Source organism: Eucyclogobius newberryi, unplaced genomic scaffold, assembly GCF_026437365.1.
Source record: "Eucyclogobius newberryi isolate DKJ021-1_F unplaced genomic scaffold, fEucNew1.0.hap1 SCAF_7, whole genome shotgun sequence".
NCBI lineage: Eukaryota > Metazoa > Chordata > Actinopteri > Gobiiformes > Gobiidae > Eucyclogobius > Eucyclogobius newberryi.
In genome coordinates, this window is record NW_027316389.1 from 14,513,672 (window position 1) to 14,536,658 (window position 22,987).

The 22,987-nt window shown below is 41.0% G+C and overlaps 1 protein-coding gene across 2 annotated transcripts in view; it reads left to right on the forward strand.

Annotated features, from left to right (window-relative positions):
• Window positions 1-4,241: 4,241 nt before the first annotated feature.
• The window catches only part of LOC140348459 (neural-cadherin-like), a 96,951-nt gene continuing 78,205 nt past the window's right edge, over window positions 4,242-22,987 (forward strand). For both annotated transcript variants that reach the window (XM_072434395.1, XM_072434396.1), the window contains exon 1: window positions 4,242-5,458. In XM_072434395.1, the coding sequence (XP_072290496.1) occupies window positions 4,462-5,458 (997 nt within the window). In that variant the 5' untranslated portion in view covers window positions 4,242-4,461. The remainder of the gene's footprint in view (window positions 5,459-22,987) is intronic.

A 22,987-nucleotide genomic window follows, 5' to 3' on the forward strand; every position in this document is an offset into this window, starting at 1 on the left:
GTGATGAGAAAATGTGTCCCAGGGGGGCCACAGACGGTGGAAAGGTACTCCGAGCCGAATCACAGAGCTCCCCTTCCCGAAACTGTCACAGCGTTTCCTGAAATGACTGTACTAAAGGAACACTAGGGTATAGTTGCCATAAATGTCGGATGTCCACAGCTGAATAGCAACTGCAAATCTACGTATATTGCTCGGTCATCCACTTTAATTGTCTTGCCAGTTCCGGACAATTATTTCATTTACTTGTGCCGAACAGACTAACTTTAGGTACAATCGTTCAATGCCCATAGTTTTCATTTAGTTAATTTAGCAAAGGAAAAGAAGTACATGAATGCTGCATTAGGAAATCACCAAATCGTGTCATCTTTTATCTTGGGGCAAAGGTTTTAAAGGTAACATGGCTCCAACCTTCGCTTTCAAAAGCTAATGTTCGTGTGTTCCTTTTTGAATGAAGGGATGGATTTGGTCAATTATTCATGTATGTAAGCATGAAGCCTTTTAATGTTCTCTGGCTACTTTCTTTACACCATGTTTCTCTTTTTAATGCCCGCAGCTCTCTGTTATCTGTTCCAGAAGAAGGATGATGAGAGTGTTTCATGATTTTTGCTTCCAAACTCATTAAAGTCTTGTTGTTATTATAGCGCATATGTTGGCGTTTCATCTCAACTGATAACCCTCAAGTAAACTCTACCCTCAAACTCCGTCCTGTCCCTGTGATTGAATTAGCCTTTGCCACGGCTATCTCCCATGCTGGAAGTCACGGTGAATTTGGCCATGTGAGACGGCATGATAAAGGACATGATTTGATTTGCATTCATGAAGCACTTAGGAAGTTCAAAGCGGAGTTACAAGCGAGAATAGAAAGGGCCTCATTTCAGACACCATCTATTTTAGAGGCTGTAGTTCAGCTTAAGTGACAATACCAATGATGTTACATGAGGTTCTTGTTGTATGGGATGTTATTTGAGTTCGTAGGTTTCTCTCCCAGGTCAGCGGATATTCAACCTAGTGAACATTGAATGAAAGTGTGTCCAGGCGGTGACATGCCCTACAGCCAAAGGCACACAGCCATTCTCTATTATGAGCTCTGTGCTCCAGCTGCAGGCAGGGTTTAAAAATTGTCTGGGGGCTTGCACCCAGTTACCAGACTTATTGCTTGAAAAGAACAGTTTACCGCTCCCCATAAACGTAGCTAAAATTGCAAGTGATGGATTATAGTTTCAGATTGATAAGGATCTCTGTGCGGGGAGCTTTGATGAATCCCCAAACTGAATGCCGATGTGGGCTGTGAGCTCGCAGTAGACCGCGTGACATTGAATTACATATCCGACATAGCATCGCTCTTGCTAAATGGTTATGAATATTGATCTAGGCACATCTTAAGTAAAGGTTGACGTGACATGAGAGACAGACTCAATAGGGCGTACAGCCGTGTTCTAAAGCCCATTATTCCCCTATCTTTCAAAACAATTCCAAACCCTCACTCGGTGTAATATTTAGTCTCCTGAAATGGCACGTACGTAGTGGTGAGGGGAATTGAAAGTGTGCAGTCTGTGAGAATTAGCGGTAGCCACCTCCAGGTTTGCTGTGCTCTGGGTGACTAGCACGCTAAGGGAGTGGGATGGAAATGGAAGAGCACTCAGGGTGGCAATGTTCAGGCTGAATCACCGTGTAAAGACTGGCTGCAGAACGAGGCATATGGCGGTTGGGAATGTGGGATGTCTCAAATTATGTTGTTTGCATAGCCCACTAGTCATAGTCTCCCAATTATGCAGAGAGGTGACGCAAGCGTACAGAGATGATTGAGACAACTTTTCCTCATTAAAAGCATATCCTAGTCATGAGATACATTAAACAATTCTTATTTATTTGGTTTCAGAGGTTGAGTGTGAGGTGGAGCATTTCCCAAAGAGTTCACAATAAGTAGAGACAGATTGACCATCAACTTCATTCACCAGTGGGAGTTTACACTTTATAGTCCCTTATTCTAAAAAAGAGTATACAAGAAGAGTTTACAGCTCCATTCTTGAAAAGAGTTACGGTAACTGCTTTGTTATGTACCCCCTGGAAAGATGCAAACAAAGTTAAAACCTTGTTGCTCCTCTGACTGAAATCTTTATTAAGGCACCTAAAATATTTCGACTCTCATCCAAGAGTCATTCTCGAAACATTTTACTTTTCTAAAAACAATGTCCAGATGACTACAACTGAATCTTTTTCTACAATGAAACATTCCTGGACGAATGAGGGATTACACCGACTTTATTAAGGCATATAAGGAAATACGATCTAAAGTATAGGTATATAAATGCATCAATGACCTGGACAGCCAATCTACTAAATACATTCAAACTAAATGGGTAAAACAAGGGTAATTTTGTTTTGACAGACGAGGAATGGGAAAATATATGTACTTCACAATGGAGAACCAGGGTTGGAAGGATGTCTGTTGGAAGAATGTGACCCATGTCAAAATGATCCTCATCCATTAGCAGGGTGTGGTGGTTGAATGTTGGAGAAACTGTGGTGGTGGTCCGGGGGGGCGCATCATTGTCATGTTTTCTGGGACTGTCCTGTTGCACAAAAATATTGGACAGAAATAGACAAAGTATTGCAGACTCTTTCCCACTCAATTTCAGAACTAGTATTTGGGCCTCAAAACCCCTGCCATGGACAACATGAATGGATATATTTGGAGCATACTTCTAGTGCCTGGGAACAAGGCCATCACAAAAAAATGGATGACACAAACTGCACCAACAATTAAGGACTGGACTGACACCATAACAGATCGAAATCACATTATGGGCTCATCTTTTCTTTTTTTTAACTTTCTATAAGTCATCTGTCCTTTTCCTCTGCATCTACCTGCGTTGCAACAATGAAATTTCCCCATGCATGGACAATAAAGGAATATCTTATCTTAACTTGGAAATGGACAAATATGACTGAAACTGGACTGAATGGGAAGTTTATTTTACCCTTGTGTGCCTTAACATTTATTTTCTTTGGATGCCCTATATTCCTACATTTTAATTTAAAATTTTACCTAAATAGTTTTTCTCTTTGTACTTGTTTTAATGTATGCTAGAACAAGTAAACTGCTGTATTTGGGCAAAGCATTTTAATTTGATCCATAACTGATTCATTTTATGTTTAAAAAAATGCGTTGCCCTGTGCTGCCACCTGCATTATCAAATGTTTTCAAGACTGCTTTTCAAATTGCTGAGGTGACATTCAATCCCAGGGAAATAAACTGAAAATTCAAAAGAGCAATAAAAAGCGGAAGAGATGACATAAAGCTGAACTCCAAACCAGGCTACTCGGTTCAGAACTCTGCATTTCCAGAACAGACCCAAGTGCTCCACATTTATCATTCTTACACACTGTTCTGCTGCAGTAGGTGCTCTATTGAATAACAGTACAATGAAAAGTGTTGCTCCAGGCCTTACTGTAATTTGACTGGGCACTTCTTTATGTGACTCATACGCTGTACAATGTGGGCATTTATAGCTGTGAATTCTGGAGCACTTGTGTCCAAAATAACAGCTAAAACTGCAGTTAATGCAAGTGAAACTGTATTGTATAAGGCAAGTCAAGAGTTTATATGACAAATATATAATGATAATGAATGCTTAACTGAAGGATTAGGCTAGTTATGAATGTTAATTCACACTCAGATCAAAGTTGCCCTCTTTATTTAATTAAGTATTTATATAGGGCTGGCGATATGGCAGTAATAGTTTTCATGGACAGCATATTAATCAACATGTAAAAATGCCAGAGTTAGCCAGAGGGATATTAGATTTAGAATCAATGTAGTCCACAAAGAAAAGCAGCTTTTAAGCTGCATGTTTATAGCCTATGAAAGTATGTCTTGGGCACTGTGCAGTTTGATGAGCTGGATGTCTGCAGTTTATGAAATGCAAAACTGTATTTAAGTGTTAACTGTAAACTTTAAAGACACTGTTGAGAATATTGTGAAGTTTGCCTTTTATTGCAGTTTTCCCCATCTTTATTTAGTGTAGGTTTTTAGCTTTATGGCAATGCGTGCTGCTCACCACTCAGTACTTATGGACACTTTTGGGTGCAGTATGTGAAAGGCTGCGCACAGTGGACACCCTCCACCCTCTGACCGTCACTCAGGGTGGGGTTCACAGAGGAGCTCCATCGCGCGCGCCGCCACGCCCCCGCGCTTGGCGCTATCCGGTGCTGTGGTGCTGAACGCTGTGTGCGCACACGGCTTACTGCCTGCAGCGCTGTGGACAGGCTGCACGCACCGAGCTGCATGCAGCCCGCGCCGTCTGCCAAGATGAGAGAGCGCAAACTTCTGGGCTTCTTATCAGCGGACCACACGCTGGATCACTATGAAGGACATGTTTCTCAACTATTTATTTTCTCTTTTTGAATGATCACTCGCTGTCTCCTCCAGTCGCAGGGGAGACATAACTTGGCGCCAACATGATTTGGGGGCTTGTGTTGTGCTGCCTCCTCGTGCCGGTTGCTGGATACTTGTCCTCGGAGCGGCTGCCTTTCTTTTATGGCCATGTTTTTGAGAATTCACCGACAGCATCCAAAGTAAACGGACTTAGTATTCCGGTGAGACGTCTTAACACGCAAAAATGGTGCCCAGTCTCTGGGCTGCACTTGAAACTGTACGGCAATGGGAGTGAAGATTTTCGAGTTTTGACTCACCACAACAGAGGAAATGTATTGCTGAAAACTTGTCGGGTTTTAGACAGGGAAAAGCGCTCTGAGTATCTCCTGGACCTGACTCTGCGCTGTCAGGGCTGTGGACCGGAGTGTGGTGGTGCACACATTGTCGCTGCTGTAAAAGTAGACGTTTTGGACACGAACGATCACGAACCAATTTTTCGCAGTGCAGACGCGGTGCACATAACTTTAGATGACACGACAGCTCTCCGTAGTGTTGTGCACAGGTTTGAAGCTGCCGATGCAGACAGCGGGAAGAACGCGGAGTTAACATACACGTCTGCCCCACAAAATGGCAGTTTCTACATTGTTCCCAAAACAGGGGAACTTCTTTTAGTTGATTCTATCCTCGGCCTGCCCTCAAAAGTTAGATTCAGTGTTTATGCCAAAGACCACGGCTGGCCCCCAATGACCAGTAAACCGGTCATGGTCGTTGTCGCTCCACAGCGCTGGCCTTCTGCGGAATTAGTGCGGTCTGTGCGGTCAAAACGTGAACCCAGGGCGTTACTTGATCCGAACACTCTTCTCTCTCTCAACGTGTCTGAAGACGCAAACATTGGCTCTGTAATCACGAGCCTGAGTCCCAGCAGGTTTCAGTCAGCCGCCTACGAGCTGCTTCACCCGGAGCCCCAGAAGTCCCCCGTGAGCGTGGGGCGCGACAGTGGAGATATCATCATAACCAGGCGGCTGGACAGAGAGACTGAGCCTATGGTGGAGCTCACAGTTAAGATCCAAGATAAACGAGGTGTGTATAATCCAACAAAATATATCTATGTCTATTGTGGTTTGGGCACCTATGATGTTCATTTATGTTAGTCAAAACATATGATCTCTTGATGCAAGTCTGCAAAACCTATTTTATAAATAGGTAATTATAGATAACCCCTGGCTACACAATAACAGGAACCTTAGTTGTGGAATATCAAACTGTATACACTATTAAGAATTATGGCCTATGTGTAGGAGTTATTGGGTTTACTTATAGGCATTCTAAATTACATCTGGGATAGTTATTGTTGGGATTACCGGAAACATAAAGACATAATGTCAGTGTGGCCTCTGCTAATGGGCCCCCACCCTCGGTTTCCCAGGCATTATTTGCATTGTGGCCTATTTAGATAGTGATCTCTACATGTACAAGTGTGCCACCATCTGGTCATGGCATCCTTCATGAGTGAATGCCTGACACATATGGCTCCACAGGTTTGTCTTATTACTCTCTATACATACCATACCTCTCATATGAGCTGCAACATGGCAGCGATAAGTAGAGGAATCACAATACATCTATTTTATTGTGATTTATTCAAAATTGTTGAAGTTGTCAGTGACTAAAAGGAAAAATTTGACTCTATGAGGACTTTGTAGACCAGTGGAATGGTGTCCTTGACTGACGCATTTTGAGACTGCAAAGTTGTTTTAGTGCTAATCCTTGCAGAGTGGCAAACCACGACGACCCTTTTTTCTCTCATCTACTGGCATTACCCCTTTAATCCTCCACTCATTCACTCTTCAGGCCCAGGGATTTGAAGTGACTCTGCCACACTCATGCAACCCCCTATTCTTCAGGAAAATGTGAAAAAATATATCTGATAAAAGCCAGACAAACAAGACAAAAACACTACATCACACATGTTTTTCTATCTAATTGAGCAACATAAGAGTGCAGGAATCAGTCCTGTTTCCATGTGAGTTGTCTGCGGCTGATACTTTGCATGTGTTCTAAACTAGATTTCCCTGCCTGATTGGTACACCTGGTGTTTGAATTTTTTTGTACAATTTATATATATATATATATTTTAAGAAAAAGACAGCAAAAATAGAGAACTTTCTGACATCTTCTCACTGATGCGAGAAGAGAAATAAGCTACTCCTGGTTGACAGATACTCACATAGCCTTTTCCATTTTAGCGCTCTCACCTGTGAAAGTCTCCTCTCTTGATCAAAGGCCTGGCATGTCCTTTATCTTGTGACTACAGCTTTCCAGACAGAATCTTGACACGACTACGGAGAGACAGGTCTTTCTTCTTCTCGTTTAATTCCCAAAACTTGCTCCATGGCTATCACACTAAAGGAGAGCTGCTTAGCCTTTTTCAAGCCTGATTAGTGTGCTCATCCCAATGCCACTGGGAGAATGATAATTAGGATTCTTCGGACATGTACTTCTGTCCTTTGACGTCTTTGTTCACATGTAGATGCTGGTCATGTTAAGACTGGAGTAGCATTGCACCAGTTCTTGATAGAGTCCCTTGTGTTGCCTCTTGTCTGATGGCTGTAACTCCTCTAATGTAGAGCTATCCGTGGTGCTGACAGTCACCTGCTGAATGCCAAACAGAGCCCCCGTCAAACAGTCGTCTACAGCAGTTCACCGTGTTCTCAGGTCAGCAACATGTCCCACGTGGTCCTCCGCAAACACAGTATACATTATTCATATCAAGTATAAACCAGGATAACTGCAGAGGCATCAGACTTATTATAGATAAAGAAGAGTAAACGCCTCAAAGAATATGATTTATATTTGAAGTAGACGCTTTCATGCATCTGTTGCTTTTGCTGGTGATAAAAACATAAATTGAGATTACATGCCCCTTTTACCCACTGAAGTGAATAGCTAGTCGACTTTCTGGTTTGTATAAGCAGTAAATGCATCTCCATGTGTTAACACTCTGTTAACACTCTGTGGCTTATACAAAATTATGGTCGAATGAATGACACGTGGTATTTTGTTTTCAGTGGTTGGCCTGTCTGATTGTGTAAATGTTCTTATAGTTTCAAACCTATTACTGAATATGCTGTTCTTATAGGGTGCAAAAGTTCACTGAAACATTTGGTTGCATTCTATTTACTAATCTATATAAGACGTAACAAATGAGACTGATTCTCACTCTGACAGCTGTTTCTACTCTCAGTCTCCCAGTGTGGATTAATGCATTCATCATCCACTCAGATTGTAACAGTAACACGGAAACCTAAACTGCAACACAATTTTCACACCTCCATTCCTCCTTGTAAGTGCACTTTTGGTTCACTTTAAATGTTTCATATTCATTTTTTGGAGGTATTTGAGTGACGTAAAACTATTTGGCAAAAATCTAAATTATTTTGTATTTTTCTTATTTTTTTTGTGAGCATGGTTCCCTCTGACCTGTAACTGGGCAGATACCTGTTTAATGCCATACTGAGGAACATTTCAAGCAATACAATAACACAAACAATAATGTGATTTTTCTTCTGTTTTGCGATTCATTTAACGATCTATTCACGTTTTGAGTGCCGGTATTATATTTTAATCACAACCGAGACTTCAACAGATGTACCGGATTTTCCAGAGTATAAGTCGCACCAGCCAAAAAATGCAATATAGAGAAGAAGAAAACATGTATAAGTTGCACTTGAGTATGAAATGCGGTTGCAAGTGTGAAAATAACAAATAATAACACATATAAGTCGCTCCGGAGTATAAGTATATAGTATAAATATAAGCATAAGTTGCACCCCGGCCAAAACTATGAAAAAAGGTGCAACTTATAGTCTGGAAAATAATATATTTCAACCCATTCCTGATGCTTTGTGAATCTTATAATTGAGATAATAAAAAAACAACGATATTGCCCACCCCTCATCTCCATGGAGAAAAGCAGTTGACCCTCCACCATTCCCTCTAATTGTGGTCCTAGTTGATTTTCCTGCTATAGTCTGCTCCGTCGCATCATTTTAAGGACACCCGATGTGGCAGCCTGTGGTCTAGCGGTTTATGTAGTTGATAATTGGTGAATACATATTTACTAATGCGCATCGACGAGTGCGTTCAGTGGCTCTTAATGTGGCCCTCAAATGGTAATCACCCCTGCGCTTGGTCTTTCTTATGGTAATAAGTATGCAGTGGGTACTGTGGAAGGAGGAGAGCAGCTATTTGTGGCGTTCAAATGCAGATTAAAAAGTAGAGTTTGACACTTGGTTATCAGATAAATTATTCTGGCACGCTGTAGATAAGGGCGAGGGGAGAACAGTGGATTCCGATTAGTCTCAGTGTGTGGCACCACTCTTGTTGACATGCGTTAAAGAAAAAGTACTCCGATGAAACAAAACCTCATCCTTTGTCTCTCTTTATGGACTCCCAGGCATGACATGTTTGAAAATTCTTTGTAGTCGGCGGCGTTAATCACGATGATGTTAAAACACTTATTTGAATATATGTTGAATATAGTTAATTATAATTAGGCCAGTGCTCCACATCAAAGAGTTTCACAGTTAATGCCGGCGCACAGTGCACCATAGTTTCACCACCAAACGCACTTGCCATGCATTTCAGTAATTTATAAGACAAACAGAGAGCTACTTACCCCAAAATCAGGCTTCCTGGTGTATTTGATTAAAGTTGTCCACATAAATAATGTTGGTCTAACTTTAGGGAATTTAATTGAAATGACTGATAGTTGTTTGTGTGGGGAGAGGTTCAGTATTTGCAGTGTTTGCTAAAATATCACAGGGATCTTTCACATAGATTTGTAACCACCTAAAAGTGTGAAAATGCACACGAGACAGCAGATTTATTGGTGTATCAGCAATATCAATGTCCCCCAAACTGCTTGTAATGCAATTTTAAGGTCAATGGAAAGCAGTGATTTCTGAACCTGAGGGGCCTGATCCTATAACACTGGATTGTTTTAGGGCGGGGTTAAATCATTTTTGTTTAGTTTTTTCTTTCATAAAGATTGGGTTTGAATTATGCAGACTTATGCAGTTATGGAATCTCAAGTGAGGCCATAATAATATGTTGCATCCTAATTTAAACGTGCACTATGTTACTTTTTTGATACTGGGTGTGCAACCTGTTTGCCTGGAACATTCCATTGTATAGCAATAAACAAACAGGGGATGCACATCTAGTGCTTTGGGGCAGAAACACCATAAAATACTACACAACACGTAACAAATGAGAACATTTTTATAATTTTTTCGCAATATAAACCGCAATCAAAATAAAGGTGGGAGATATGCCAAAAACAATTTTCCTGGAGCTAGATCACATTTTCTGTTTGATCACAATTTATGTATGTGATTTTTCTTGAGAAGGTTCGCCCTTCACTGTAATTGGTTAAATCAACCTGTCAGTATAGAAGGAGTGTGTGGAAAAGCAAAGAGCTTGCCTGACCAGCCATTCCCAACACATTTTGAAAGACAACTTTACAAAACCGTGAGGGTCTGGAATCCAACCCAGTCGCTCTAATTTCCAAAGGGAGTGATTGACAGGCGGATTAACCAATCAGACAAACGCATTGTTCGTTCGTGTCTAAACAAGCATGGAGGCTTACGAGGAAAAAATAAGAATAACACAGACTGAGAAACGTTGCCGACTTCTGCTGAGTCAACAAGTGACGCACTAAACTCTGTAAATCTGAGGTAAATTAAGTTATATATGAGAGATGTCTTCCGCATTTGAGGGACACATGACACAAATTAGCGGCAGTGGTTGGACCGGTTAATGCTGGAGAGCTTTTTTAGCAGCCCCAATGGTCCGAATCCAGACCCTTCCGCATTTGAACATAATGTGGGAGGGACTGGCTGTTCAGGTAAGCAAAGAGCTGCATTTAACAGAAAATTAGTGAATCAAAATATGACAATTTCCCCCAAAAAAGCCGATCACAGGGATCAGATCACGATTCAGTTTTAATCGCCATGTCGCCCAGCCCTATATTGAATACGCAATGACGCTAGATGAGTTTAAGGCCACATGGAACATACTGAGCAAAGCTAGTAGCGGACGATCCACCAGAAAAGTTACATAGTGCAGCTTTAATAAGGTTCTCACATGCAGCATGTTTTTCTTTTAATTTTCTCAAATTGTGTAATCTTAGTTAACGGCTCATAATGCCTGACCCTGTTCAGAGATAGACTCACTGTCAAAAAGGCAGGTAATTTACTAGACGCTATTGCCTCCAATTATGTGGCTGCCTGCTGTGCACAACATAAAAATCTAATAACATGCACATGAAAATCATAACAATAACTATTATTCCTGTTAAAATGAAATAAAAACAATACCCTGTCTCGACCCTGGTATTAAGTGTAGCTGTCATATACCACTTTTCCCAACCAGAAAGGTGTGTTTGGCAATCAGAGCTTGTCAGATGTGTGAGGAAGACTCTATAGGAGGTTTTTTACTTGACAACTTTGTAGTGACACCGGAAATTGGCCATGGGTTGTACTCAAACTGTTTAATGGACGGCAATGAATAAGCTGTGACCTTTCCTCTACAGTCCTCTATAGGTCCATTTCTAACTTTGCTTTGCACAATAAACATACGTCGTACTCTAGCTTGAATTTCAATGGTGTTTATTCTGAGAATTGTTTTTTAAGATTTCAGATAAAAGAATCATTGTCTCGACTCTTTTATCATTGGGTTTCTCCTAAAAACAATGCATCATACTTGTTTGTTGACTTGGCTATGATTCATTAAACCTCTTAAATTTAAACACGCACCAATAAAAACTGAATGTATTAGCAAAACAAAGCCATTTTTTGTGTATATCTTTTTGCGTTCTCGAAGTAAATAACAACTTTGACTGCTTTTAAAACATAATGTTGCGGAAGATGACTAAAGTAACTAAAAACTACATAAAACATAACTATACTTTAAAACTAAATAAGAGCAATATATGTGTAGTTCTGATAGCTCTGACATGGATAGTTATTAGGTTTCTTTGATGCTACAACATTTTAGCTCGGACCAATTCTCCACGTTCGTCCCTAGTTGGGCTTTTATATAAAAAGACAGTCATGAACAATAAAACAATGTAATATAATCTCAAATCACACATCATAATTGACAAAAAACAGGTCAAAAGTGGTTACGCATCTGACAGCCGAAAGTATCTTGTTTGAGGAACAATTTATGCGATTTTTACCCCCAGTATTACGTATACTTCTTCAAATGAGTCCCTAGTTTTGATATTACTTTCAGTCAAGTTCAGTCATCCATTAAAAAATAAGGGTTCATTTGAGGTTTTATAAAATATTAGGGCAATTAGTCAAGACAGCAATGATTTTTCCAGTTATTAAACTAGTCAAACCATCATTTCTATTGTACTTTGAGATTTCGCCTTATGACAAAGCACTTTTTTGCTTTTGTGTGTGTGTTTTTGTTGTTGTACACAGTGAGAGGAGGCCTATACCTTCTGTCAGCCTCTCTCACCAGTCCTCCCACTCGGAGGCATCACAGCAGCAAAAAGCCCCTTGTTTGTCTTAGATCACTGTTGTTCCCCACCTAATCCTCTTCTTCACTCTCAGCTAGATCTCCGCTAATGTTAGAGACATGTTTACCTACAGACTGTATTCTTGCACACGCACGCTCACCTCAGACAATCCCTGGAGAACACAATCAAGTGATATTCTTTCACACTGCCTCAGCGTATCAACAGTACAGGGAAGGATGCAGTAAAAGCGGTGGAAGTAGGCCATGACATGTGACTCATAAAACTGGTGTGCTGTTGTTTCTGAGGAGTGGGAACTAGAGCCCTCTCCAGCTCCTTCCTGTTAAAGGATTTGCAGGTCCACAGAGGACGTCATTTTAGATTTGTATTGGTTTGGATTTTTTTTCTTTTTTTTTAGCTTTCACGCATCCCGCCGGAATCCTTTCACCGCACCAGAGCAACAAACTCTTAATGGTATTTGACGGCTAAGACGGTGCATTGGAAAAAGGTCCTTTGTGGGCTGAAGTGTAGGGGTTTCACCGATGCGGTTTCTTCCGCTCTTGTATGTATCCGTGGACAGAGTGGCATTGAGTTAGTGGTAATCGGCTCCTCTCTGGGTGTTTTGTCAGAACCTTCCGCTCCCTCTTGTTCTCTCTGAGCGTCGGCATCTGGCCTAGCGCTGTCTTTAATCCAATTGCAGCGTTTTTTTTCCACTTCCCACCCCGCACATTATTTACATATTTTCCCTGCGGTGTGAAATTAATTGTGAGGCGTTTATTTTTTTTTGTCATTATAGATGCACGCTCTCTCTGGACAGGAAGCAGTCAACAGTGATGATATTAAATTAAATCCTGGGATCTACTGGGGCTATCACTAAGGATTATTTAAGCAGTCGACTGGTCAGCGATCACTATTTTGATTAGTTGTCAAATGATGATTTCTATATTAGCTTGAGACTTCTTAACATACATTATCAACCAAATAAAGCCTAAAATATGGGGGACTGAAGGCTTCTAAAGACATATATTTATGAATGAAGTGTATTACTGATAAACTATGATTATTTTAAAATGTAGTCTTTCTTATAAAAAGGCATTTTCGTATGTTTTAGAGTCTGTAGAGGCCAAATAACAATTACGACAACAAGTAAAGTTGTCTAGTCCTGCTTAATCGATTACCCGTTGCAGCTCTATGATCTACCCATTTGGGGAGATAGTTAGATAGTAAATACAGATACTTGCCGTCCACTTTTCCCTGTCCTATCATCACTCAGCCTCCATTATGCTCTGATTATGAGGTGTGAACTCTCAGAAGTAGGAGTAAGCTTCAATTATCTACTCAAGCAATTATAAAGCTAGTAATTATACAAGACTTCTGATATAATCCATATTGTGACCTAAACTCTTGTTGAGAATTCCTTGCCAAATCACCAAACCCTGCTTCTGATGTGACGGACGAGGCACCTCAGAGTTTGTGCAGTTTCATTGTCCAGCCATCAAAATGTCCAACTGCTTGCAATGTTTGGGTTTTGCCCCTCTTTCTTTCTTCTGATAGATCAACTTGTTTGGTAGCTGCTCTTCTCCCCTTCTGTCTTCTCGTACAGTATTTGCATATTCCTCTCTCGACGTGAAATGAATTGAGAAGACTTTCAATCTCATTTTTATTTGTAATTTCTGACTGTGGGGGCTGTTTGCTTAAGTAGAAAACAATTTTCACCCAATGCTGATTCAATTTGGGGGAAAAAATTACCTTCCATGGTGTACAGTGCATATTCATGAGCTGTAGGATGATTCACGTCAAACTGCACATTTGCTCATAAGCGTGGTTCTTACTGAATGTGTGTTTCAATGTCTCTCGGAATAAAACTCGCCTTTCTTTGAGGCAATGTTGTTTTTTTAGTGCATCAAATAGATTATTTTCAGAATGTGAATGAATAGTCCTTGTGTCTATGGTGAAAGAAGCAGGAATCTGACATTGAGTTAGTAACGTCATTATTTAGACTTGATAGTTAGATTTGATTTACTCTCATGCGATCTACCTGACAAACTAAACAATATTTTTAATGTCTATTCCAGAGGGGAGTGAGCCACCAGCTTGTCACCATGGAGATGTTCTTACTTTGTCTGCAATGTTCCATAGTCTCTATATGAATTTCATTGTTGAAATAAACCTTTCAAATTAGCATTTTTAACTGTCACCCTTGAATAATACGGTTCTATCTGACATTTTTTGCCAACATTTAGTTATTCTTTTTTGTTCCATGGTCACTTCTGTACAATTTATTCAAATTTGATACAGTTTGGTCAATTTTGAGATTTGATTTGGCCTGTGGGCTTTATTAGACAGGATAGTATTGAGTGAAACGGGGATGAGACAAAGGAGGACCTGCAGCAAATTGTTGGCGCTCATGACGCTCTGCTCACATGGATGCTTTCCACACAACGCCTGAGCGCCAAAAACAGAGCCAATTTCAGATATCAAAATGTTATTATAAGGTATTCTGAGCCAATCAAAGCTTAAATTGACCAATCACATTCAACTGCTTTGGAATGTTGACCATCAAAATACTTTTGTATTTAACAGAATACATTTTAGACCAAATTTTAGATAAATCTTTGTGTTAGTGATTGTCTTTTGAGACATTATGAATGACAAACATGAAATTAAACCAAGTTTTAATTCATTAAGTATAACGCAGTTACCTGTTATCAAAGGTTTGGGTATCAATGGATTAAAGCTGGAGTAAAAAACATTTGCTAATATGGAAGTTCATCATTATCTCTTATTTAAAAATCAATCGATTCTATCTATTTACAGGAAATACTACTTCAAATTTTAAGTAATTTTTTTTCAGTATTCCCTAAAAAAGTTATTGAATTTGATTAAAACAACTTTACCATTGGAACATAAGTTTATATTTTTGGCAAGTTTTGTACATAGAACTTTATTAATCTTATTCCCAAGTGGTACATTTTCTATATTAAATATCTCCGAACTACCCTGAAGGCAGAGAGAACAAAATAACTGTCACTGTCAATCTCAATTATTCTCCATAAAAATAATGGAATGGATGAATGAAACAAACAAACAAACAAACAAACAAACAAACAAACACGCTAGAACAGATAAAAAACAATCTTACATAATACGCTTCCCCCCAAAATAAGTAACATGCAACTCATTACTACGCATCTCCTGTAAAAAATTCAGCCCCAAACAATGGACGCCTGTTCTGCACAACGTGGAGGAGATATTTTAATACTGACCCGGCAACGAGGGGCACATAAAGGTCGGAGCGCGCTGTACCGCCGGTGGCACGGGCACAGAGCACGCCTCAAAGATCACGCAGATTACGCAAGTCAAAGGTGAGAAACCTGAGGAGAAATGACAAAGCAGTTGCGGGTGCGTCTGTGACCGAGATGAAAGTGCAGTTCGAGCGTGCGTCAGTCAGAAGCTGTGGCGTTTTTTTCTGATAGATGGGCAAAGGGCGGTCAGATCAGAGGAGTATGAGAAGGCAGTGTGCTGAAGCATAATTGCCTGACGGTTAGAGGGCAGGAGGGAGAAACTATTGGGGTGGCAGAAGGGGAATTAAGGCACTCATGTTCTTTTAGCCTGTGGTGCAAAGATGAGAGCTTCTGGGCGCAGAGGCTGAGGAGGGGCAACAGCAGAGGAGAAAAGGCCAGCGAGGTGCTATATGTTTGTGTGGAGGCAGCTGGGGGCAAATAGAAACAGGAGGAGGGGCAAATTAGTGCTGCCCTTTTCACAAGAAAGATGACGCGAGAAATACAGCACAAATATCCCCAAAAATATACGTCTCATAGCACCGAGTAAACTTTCTGTTTGGTTGTTCATTTATTTCTGTTTCCTATTTGCCAGACCTTTATTGGAGCGGTGACATGTAATCAGAATCACACAATACTAGACGGACGGACTCGCACTGCCATAGATCAAATGTTGCTGATGTGAATTGTTAAAAGTAACAGGCGTTTTAAAGTGTTCACGAGTCCAGCCCATCCCCACCCACTAACCCAAAAATGTAATCCCAGCTCCAACAAGTGTCGTGTCCTTGGGCGTGACACTAATCCCATTTTGCCCGTGTATGATTGTAGTGTGTGCGTGGGTGATTAGCGGCGGTTGAAGGAGCAGAGATTGGCAGCCTCACTTCCGCCAGTCTAACCAAGTTTATGGAAGAAACTTAAGATGGAGTGAATGGATAGTGCAATTTGAAGTGTCTTCTAGTGTCCATAAAGCCTTTGAGAGATCCTGTCTTGGGGGTGTTGTCACATCTCCAGCCTCTGATCCAGCAGTGATAGTTGTTGCTTTCCGTGCCTGTGACCTTGCCGTTATCTTGATCCTCTTGCGATGTTCTGAGTTGACTGTAATAGCTCATGATTAGCATGTCATTTAGGAAACAATAATAATATTGTCAAAAGCGTTAATGAACCTAATATGTCATCATGTTATGTCATCTGTATTCTATGAGCAAAAAATGGGCCAGCTTTACCAGTATTAACCTAGCTACGGTAAACACTTTAAGATATGTAGTTAGGGCTGTGTGATTATACACCATTATACTCTTCCTATTGATTAATCACGTCTATTTTGTCCTTTTAAAAGCTAATCAAAATTGCTTTCGATATTAATTACCTGAACATAATCAAGACTTTTACGTAATAAATGCCATAAACTCTGCTCCAAACCACAGGCTTTTACCAACAGAGGATTGGACATATAATTATCTATTTCATTGACAACTAAAATGACTGATCTTGACTAAAATTGGATTCATTGCACAGCCCTGTTTGGAGCTGCCACTTTCGTCTATATTTTTTCTCAATTGCATAATGTGTACTTGCTGCCCCATATTCCACCTATAAATGTAGCATGTATTCCACATATATAGGTTGAATAGTATGTGAAGTACATGCTATTTACGCTACTTATTACAATAGGTTGTACAGCTTTCTTCGTGGACCTACTTAAGCTGCAGACTGCACAGACTTGAAAATATGTTACTTCAGGAAATGGGGTCAGAAGCAACGGATACTGCACAGATGTTTTAAAAGTTAGTGCTGTTGTTCATGACTAAATATTGCATATGTATTTACAAAGTGTGTCATCTGAAATCAAGTCATCAAACACGTTCATCCAGAGTCCAAAAGTACAACTGGTGAAGAAAACACGTTCTTTCTAATGACTATTGACTCTCCTGGGAGAACCTGGAATCAATTCCCTAGAGACTTTGTGCCGGTTCCAAGCTACCTCTGCTTCCGAAGAATGCACACGCTTTTTTGCTCGCTCCGCTTGCTATCGCTGTTTTCCTTATTTATTTTGCTTTTTAATCAGTTTTTGTCTTCCAAACATTTTTGCTTTAGACTTTTTCAAGTAAACCAAGGATTTTAAGAACATTTTTCCAGTTTTAACGACATATCTGACGCCAGCGACATGTCCGGGAGAAGAAGGGAGAAAGACTGTGAACGCTGTCGGAAATATCAACAAGAAATTAATGAGCTGAAAACACGGATATTTGTTTTGGAATCTGAAAAAGTTCTTCACGATACCATTCCTGTGTCAACCGACGGTAAGAAGAGCACACTTTTTACAAGAAAAACTGCTACTTTCAACCTAAACCGCAGTGACTCTGTGTCGTTTCCGAAACTGTCTAAAAACCAGAAAGACCAGGCTGTTTCTTGGAACAAACTTGGAGCAAAGCCTAAACGATGCAAAGATAACGTGAAGTCACCTAAAATACAGCTCACCAACAGATTTTTACCACTTTCAGAGATGGAATTAAATGAAAAAAGGAAAGATGACGTGGCCAAAATACAGCGAGGAGGATCTGTGCCACAAGCCAAGGTCACGGAGATTGTTTTAGTTGGGGACGGCGCGATAAGTCACGTGACGCATGAAAAGATAAACACACATTCTTTTCCAAGCGCCACTGTTTCTGAGATAACGTCACTCCTTCCAAATATTATGGCTAAGCATGGAGCAGCTGATTGTGCACGTGGGTGCAGTGGACATGCGGCGGGAACAGACTGAAGTTTTGAAAAAAGACTTCTTGAAGTTATTCGACGTGCTTGATAAAATGGAAATCAAAACATTCATAAGTGGACCTCTTCCAAACATCGACAGGAGGATAAACAAGTTTAGCCGGCTTCTTCAGTTGAACACATGGCTGTCCAAAGAGTGTTACCCGAGAGGACTACACTACATTGAGAACTTCTATCTATTCTGGAAACGAGAGGACCTGTTTAAGAGAAATGGCCCCCACCTATGCAGAGGTGGAGTGAGGGTGCTGACAGAGAACCTGCTCCACGCTCTGAGGCATTGGACTGGGCCTGGACAGGGTCCTGAGCAGATAGTTAGAGAAGAGAGGAATGAGAGAAGAATTCCTGCTCCATCAGCCAGAGACCGAGACAATGTTTCAACATCAAAAGCACCACAACCTCAGCCTCCACCAAAGGATTCATCAGCAGCTGCTCCACCACCACCAGCAAAGGATTCAGCTCCAGCTGCTCCGCATTCACCTCCACCGCCTCCAGCAAAGGAACAATCTTCAAAGGCCTTGGACCCATCTGTGACAAGCCCAACAACATCCCTGTCATCGCCCCTGCCTTCACACCAGCCCTGGGTTCCCCCTGCAACATCTTCTCCCACTAAAGATTCATCATTCTCCTTCTCATCTCCACTCTCACCCATGGGCCTTCCCAGCCATTTTGAAAGTCTGATCAAATCAGGCATTAAGATGGCTCCACTCACGCCCAATATAGCAAGGGCTATGTCTTCCCTGCACAAGCCGACTACACCAACAAAAGCCCCACCACCCATCCCCCCTCGCCTCTCACCTGGTCCCAAACTCTCCTTGGCTACAAAAGCCCCACCACCCATCCAACCTCGCCTTTCACCTGGTATCTCCCATAGCTAGGATGCACTGGGTCTCAGCGTTGCCGGGACTTATTGTCACATTAAAAATCAAACCAACCCGGGGCCCTATGTAAAAAGAGCCCCCCCTAGTGCTATTTCTGTAGTCACATCATCACAGAGATGGAAAAACAAAATGCGAGTCAGGCCCAATCTGAGAAATGTGATTCATATTCCCTGTGAAAAGATAAAGTCTCACTGAAACTAGTCTGAAACTTGCTGTGCTAAATGTCAGATCCTTATGTAACAAATCTCTCTTAATTAATAATTTTATTTCTTCTTATAATCTTGATTTTATGCTTTTAACTGAAACATGGCTTGACAAAAACACAGGAAATGTAGTTCTGATAGAATCTGCTCCACCCAACTTTAAGTTTGAATCTGAAACACGAGAAAACAAAAAAGGGGGTGGAGTCTGTGCTGTCTTTAGAGATGAAATAATTACCCGCAGGTTGTCTTTTGGGGTGTTTTCATCATTTGAGTATGTATCCTTTAAAATGGAGCTAAAACGGTCTCCATCCATTCTCTTCATTGTTTTATACAAGCCTCCCCAGCACTGCCAAAGTTTTATTGATGATTTTACTGAGATGCTTTCAGTCATATGCACAGACTTTGATGGTTTGGTCATTACAGGTGATTTCAATGTGCATGTTGATAATATTTGTGACAGAAACGCTAAAGAGCTTGATGCTGTCCTTGAAACCTTCAGTCTTACTCAGCATGTGAGAGGCCCCACCCACAGCAAAGGACACACTCTAGATCTCATAATTACAAAGGGGGTAAATATTTCAAATGTTAATGTGATCGATGTTGCTCTGTCTGATCATTTCTGTGTCTTCTTTGACCTGTCTGTTTCTCCCAAACCTCCGGTTGGTCCTGCAGTTGTTCAGAGGAGACACATAAGTGATGGCACAGGTGCACTGTTTATGGAAATGATAAACTTTGAAAATGTCTTATGTTCTAATGTAAATGATTTGTTGAACTCTGTTACATCTAGTGTTTTGAATGTTCTGGACACCATCGCCCCTATAAAGGCTAAAATGGTTAAAAATAAGCAGAAGGCGCCGTGGAGAAATGATGATTCGGTCAGGGCACAGAAAAGGGAGTGCCGCAGGGCCGAACGGAAATGGCGCAAGTCAAAGCTCCAGGTTCAAAAGGAGATTTACAAAGACAAGCTGAACATGTACAACCTAATCTTATGTAGAACTAGGGAAAGATATTTTTTCTGAAATAATTGGAAGCTGCAGTAACAACTCGTGTGTCCTGTTTGCCACAGTAAACAGATTAACAAACCCTCCAGCTCAGCTGCCGTTAGAACTCATTTCCACATCCAAGTGTAATGAGTTTGCATTATTCTTTAATGACAAAGTTCAAGCATTAAAAATGCTATAAATCCCACAATGCAAAAAATTACCCTAAAACCTTGATGTGTTACCCACCAAATTTCTAAAGTCTGTGCTGAACAGTTTGTTAGCACCATTCACTCACATAGTTAACATGTCGCTTCAATCTGGAACATTCCCAATGTCTTTGAAAACTGCGGTCATAAAGCCTCTCCTAAAGAAGAGCAGTCTTGATGCCGCAGTACTGAGTCATTTCCGGCCCATCTCTAATCTACCATTTTGGGGCAAAGTCCTTGAAAAGGTTGTTTACCAACAGCTCACAGATTTCCTCTTAATAAACAACTCATTTGATGTTTTTCAGTCAGGTTTTAGACCTCATCACAGCACTGAGACTGCTCTTGTCAAGGTGACAAATGACATCCGCCTGAACACTGACACGGGCAAAGCCTCAGTCTTAATTCTGTTAGATCTGAGTGCTGCTTTTGACACTTTCGATCATGGGATCCTCTTACAGAGACTAGAGGACTGGGTGGGCATCACTGGCACTGCCCTAAACTGGTTAAGGTCCTATCTGGAAGACAGGAAGTACTTTGTTGAAATTGGTAGCTGTGTCTCAGACCACATGACCCTGACCTGTGGAGTGCCCCAAGGGTCAGTCCTGGGTCCCCTTCTGTTCAACCTCTACATGCTGCCGTTGGGTCAGTTGATACGCAGTGAAAATGTGTCCTATCACAATTATGCAGACGACACTCAGATCTATGTGTCACTGTCGGCAGGTGACTATGGACCAGTAGATTCACTCTGTCACTGCATCCAACAGATCAGTTTGTGGATGCAAAACAACTTTCTCCAGCTGAACTCAGACAAGACTGAAATAATCGTTTTTGGCCCACAGAAACAAAGAGAAAGTGTTAGCGGTCACCTCCAGAGTCTCGCTCTAAAACCTACAAACCAAATTAGAAATCTGGGGGTAATAATGGACTCAGACTTGAACTTTAATAGCCACGTCAAATCAATAACATCAGCAGCTTTTTACCATCTAAAAAACATTGCCAAAATCAAAAATATACTGTCAAAACCAGATTTAGAGAGACTTATCCATGCGTTTGTCTCCAGTAGATTAGACTACTGTAACGGCCTGCTCACTGGTCTCTCCAAACGAGTTGTAAAACAGCTGCAGTTCATCCAGAACGCTGCTGCTCGGGTCCTGACTAGAACCAGGAAGTATGATCACATTAGTCCTGTTCTCAGGTCTCTGCACTGGCTCCCTGTGGCTCAGAGAATAGACTTTAAAGCAGCTCTGCTTGTGTACAAGTCTCTCCATGGCCTAGCACCAAAGTACATCTTGGATATGTTAGTGCCATATGAACCATCTCGGACTCTGAGGACCTCAGGGACCGGCCTCCTGCTGGTGCCCAGAGTCAGGACTAAACATGGGGAATCTGCGTTTCAGTTTTATGCAGCTAAAATCTGGAACAGTCTTCCTGAAGATGTGAGACAGGCTTCTACTCTGACAATGTTCAAATCTAAGCTAAAAACAGTTTTGTTTAGCTGCGCATATGACTGAAAGGATTTTTTCTTTGCACTCTTCTCTTTTGTTTGTGATTTTATTAGTTTAGAAAATCAGTTGGATTGATAATCTTTAATTTAGTTAATTTTATTGTATTTCTGTAATTTCTTTGTGATTTGAATGCATTTTTCCTGCTGTGTGAAGCACTTTGAATTGCCTTGTGTATGAAATGTGCTCTACAAATAAACTTGCCTTGCCTTGCCTTAAATATTTATATCTTTGTTTCGTTTTTCATCAACTTCATGGAAACGGTAATGTGTATATTCTATGTCATTTGAATGCCATTTACTTCATATTTAATACACTGTTTATGAAGAGAATTATAGTTTGTAAAATCCAGTCTTTGTGTTGGACTGCATAAGATCACAATTGGCTCTGACACCTGCACTGCCAATCAGGCCCGTGTAGCCTCCTTATTAGCAGAATAACCGGACAAGTTGTGTGGAGCCAAACTAAGGGTGTGCATCTGCGTACAGGTCCGACTGTGGTGTAGTTTGCGCAGAGATAATCAATTGAGCATATGCCTCTGCGTGTCTGTGTTTACTTAGAAATGTATATCTCATTACCTCCACAACACGCTTATGACCATGGAAAAAGTACGGGTCTTGGGGGATGGAAGTGGGTGCACATTGTGGAAACGGGGAGTTTTTTGTGTGGCCGGGGGTCTGCATTATTGATGCCCATTACCACAGACGGTGTCAGCTCCAGAGTTTGCAGGGCGCTGGCCGATGTCAGGTAAATGCCGAGCTGACCTGCAAATGCATGGCATCCCACAATGCCTTTCTCCAAGTCAGTGTCTCCCAGAGTGATAAATGAGCATGGCTTCTACATTGCACAATGAGCTTAACACCAACTGAGAAGCTTTTGTTTTATTAAATCTGATTCATGATGTGCTGACAGGGGCTGGGAGCGAAAGGTTTGAGTTTGCAAGTTTTGTTGACGGTCATTTAATTTGTGGGCCATTGGCTGTACAGAGTTTACTTAAATTTTAGAATAATTTACAATAAAGACTGTAACAGATTTAGCAGGGTGGATGCATCAGCCGCTCCTCAGCAGGATTTTTCTCTGATCCATCTAAAACTTTTGTTCAGGGCCCACCTTTGTACTGCCCCTCTCTGGTATTTCCCAAGAGAGTGGAATTGATTTTGTGCTATTGATTAACCGGGGGCTGTTTTGCTCCCAGTCACTAAACATCACTTTAAACAACAATTTATATGTCGCAGAATAGGTTGTGACAGACTGTT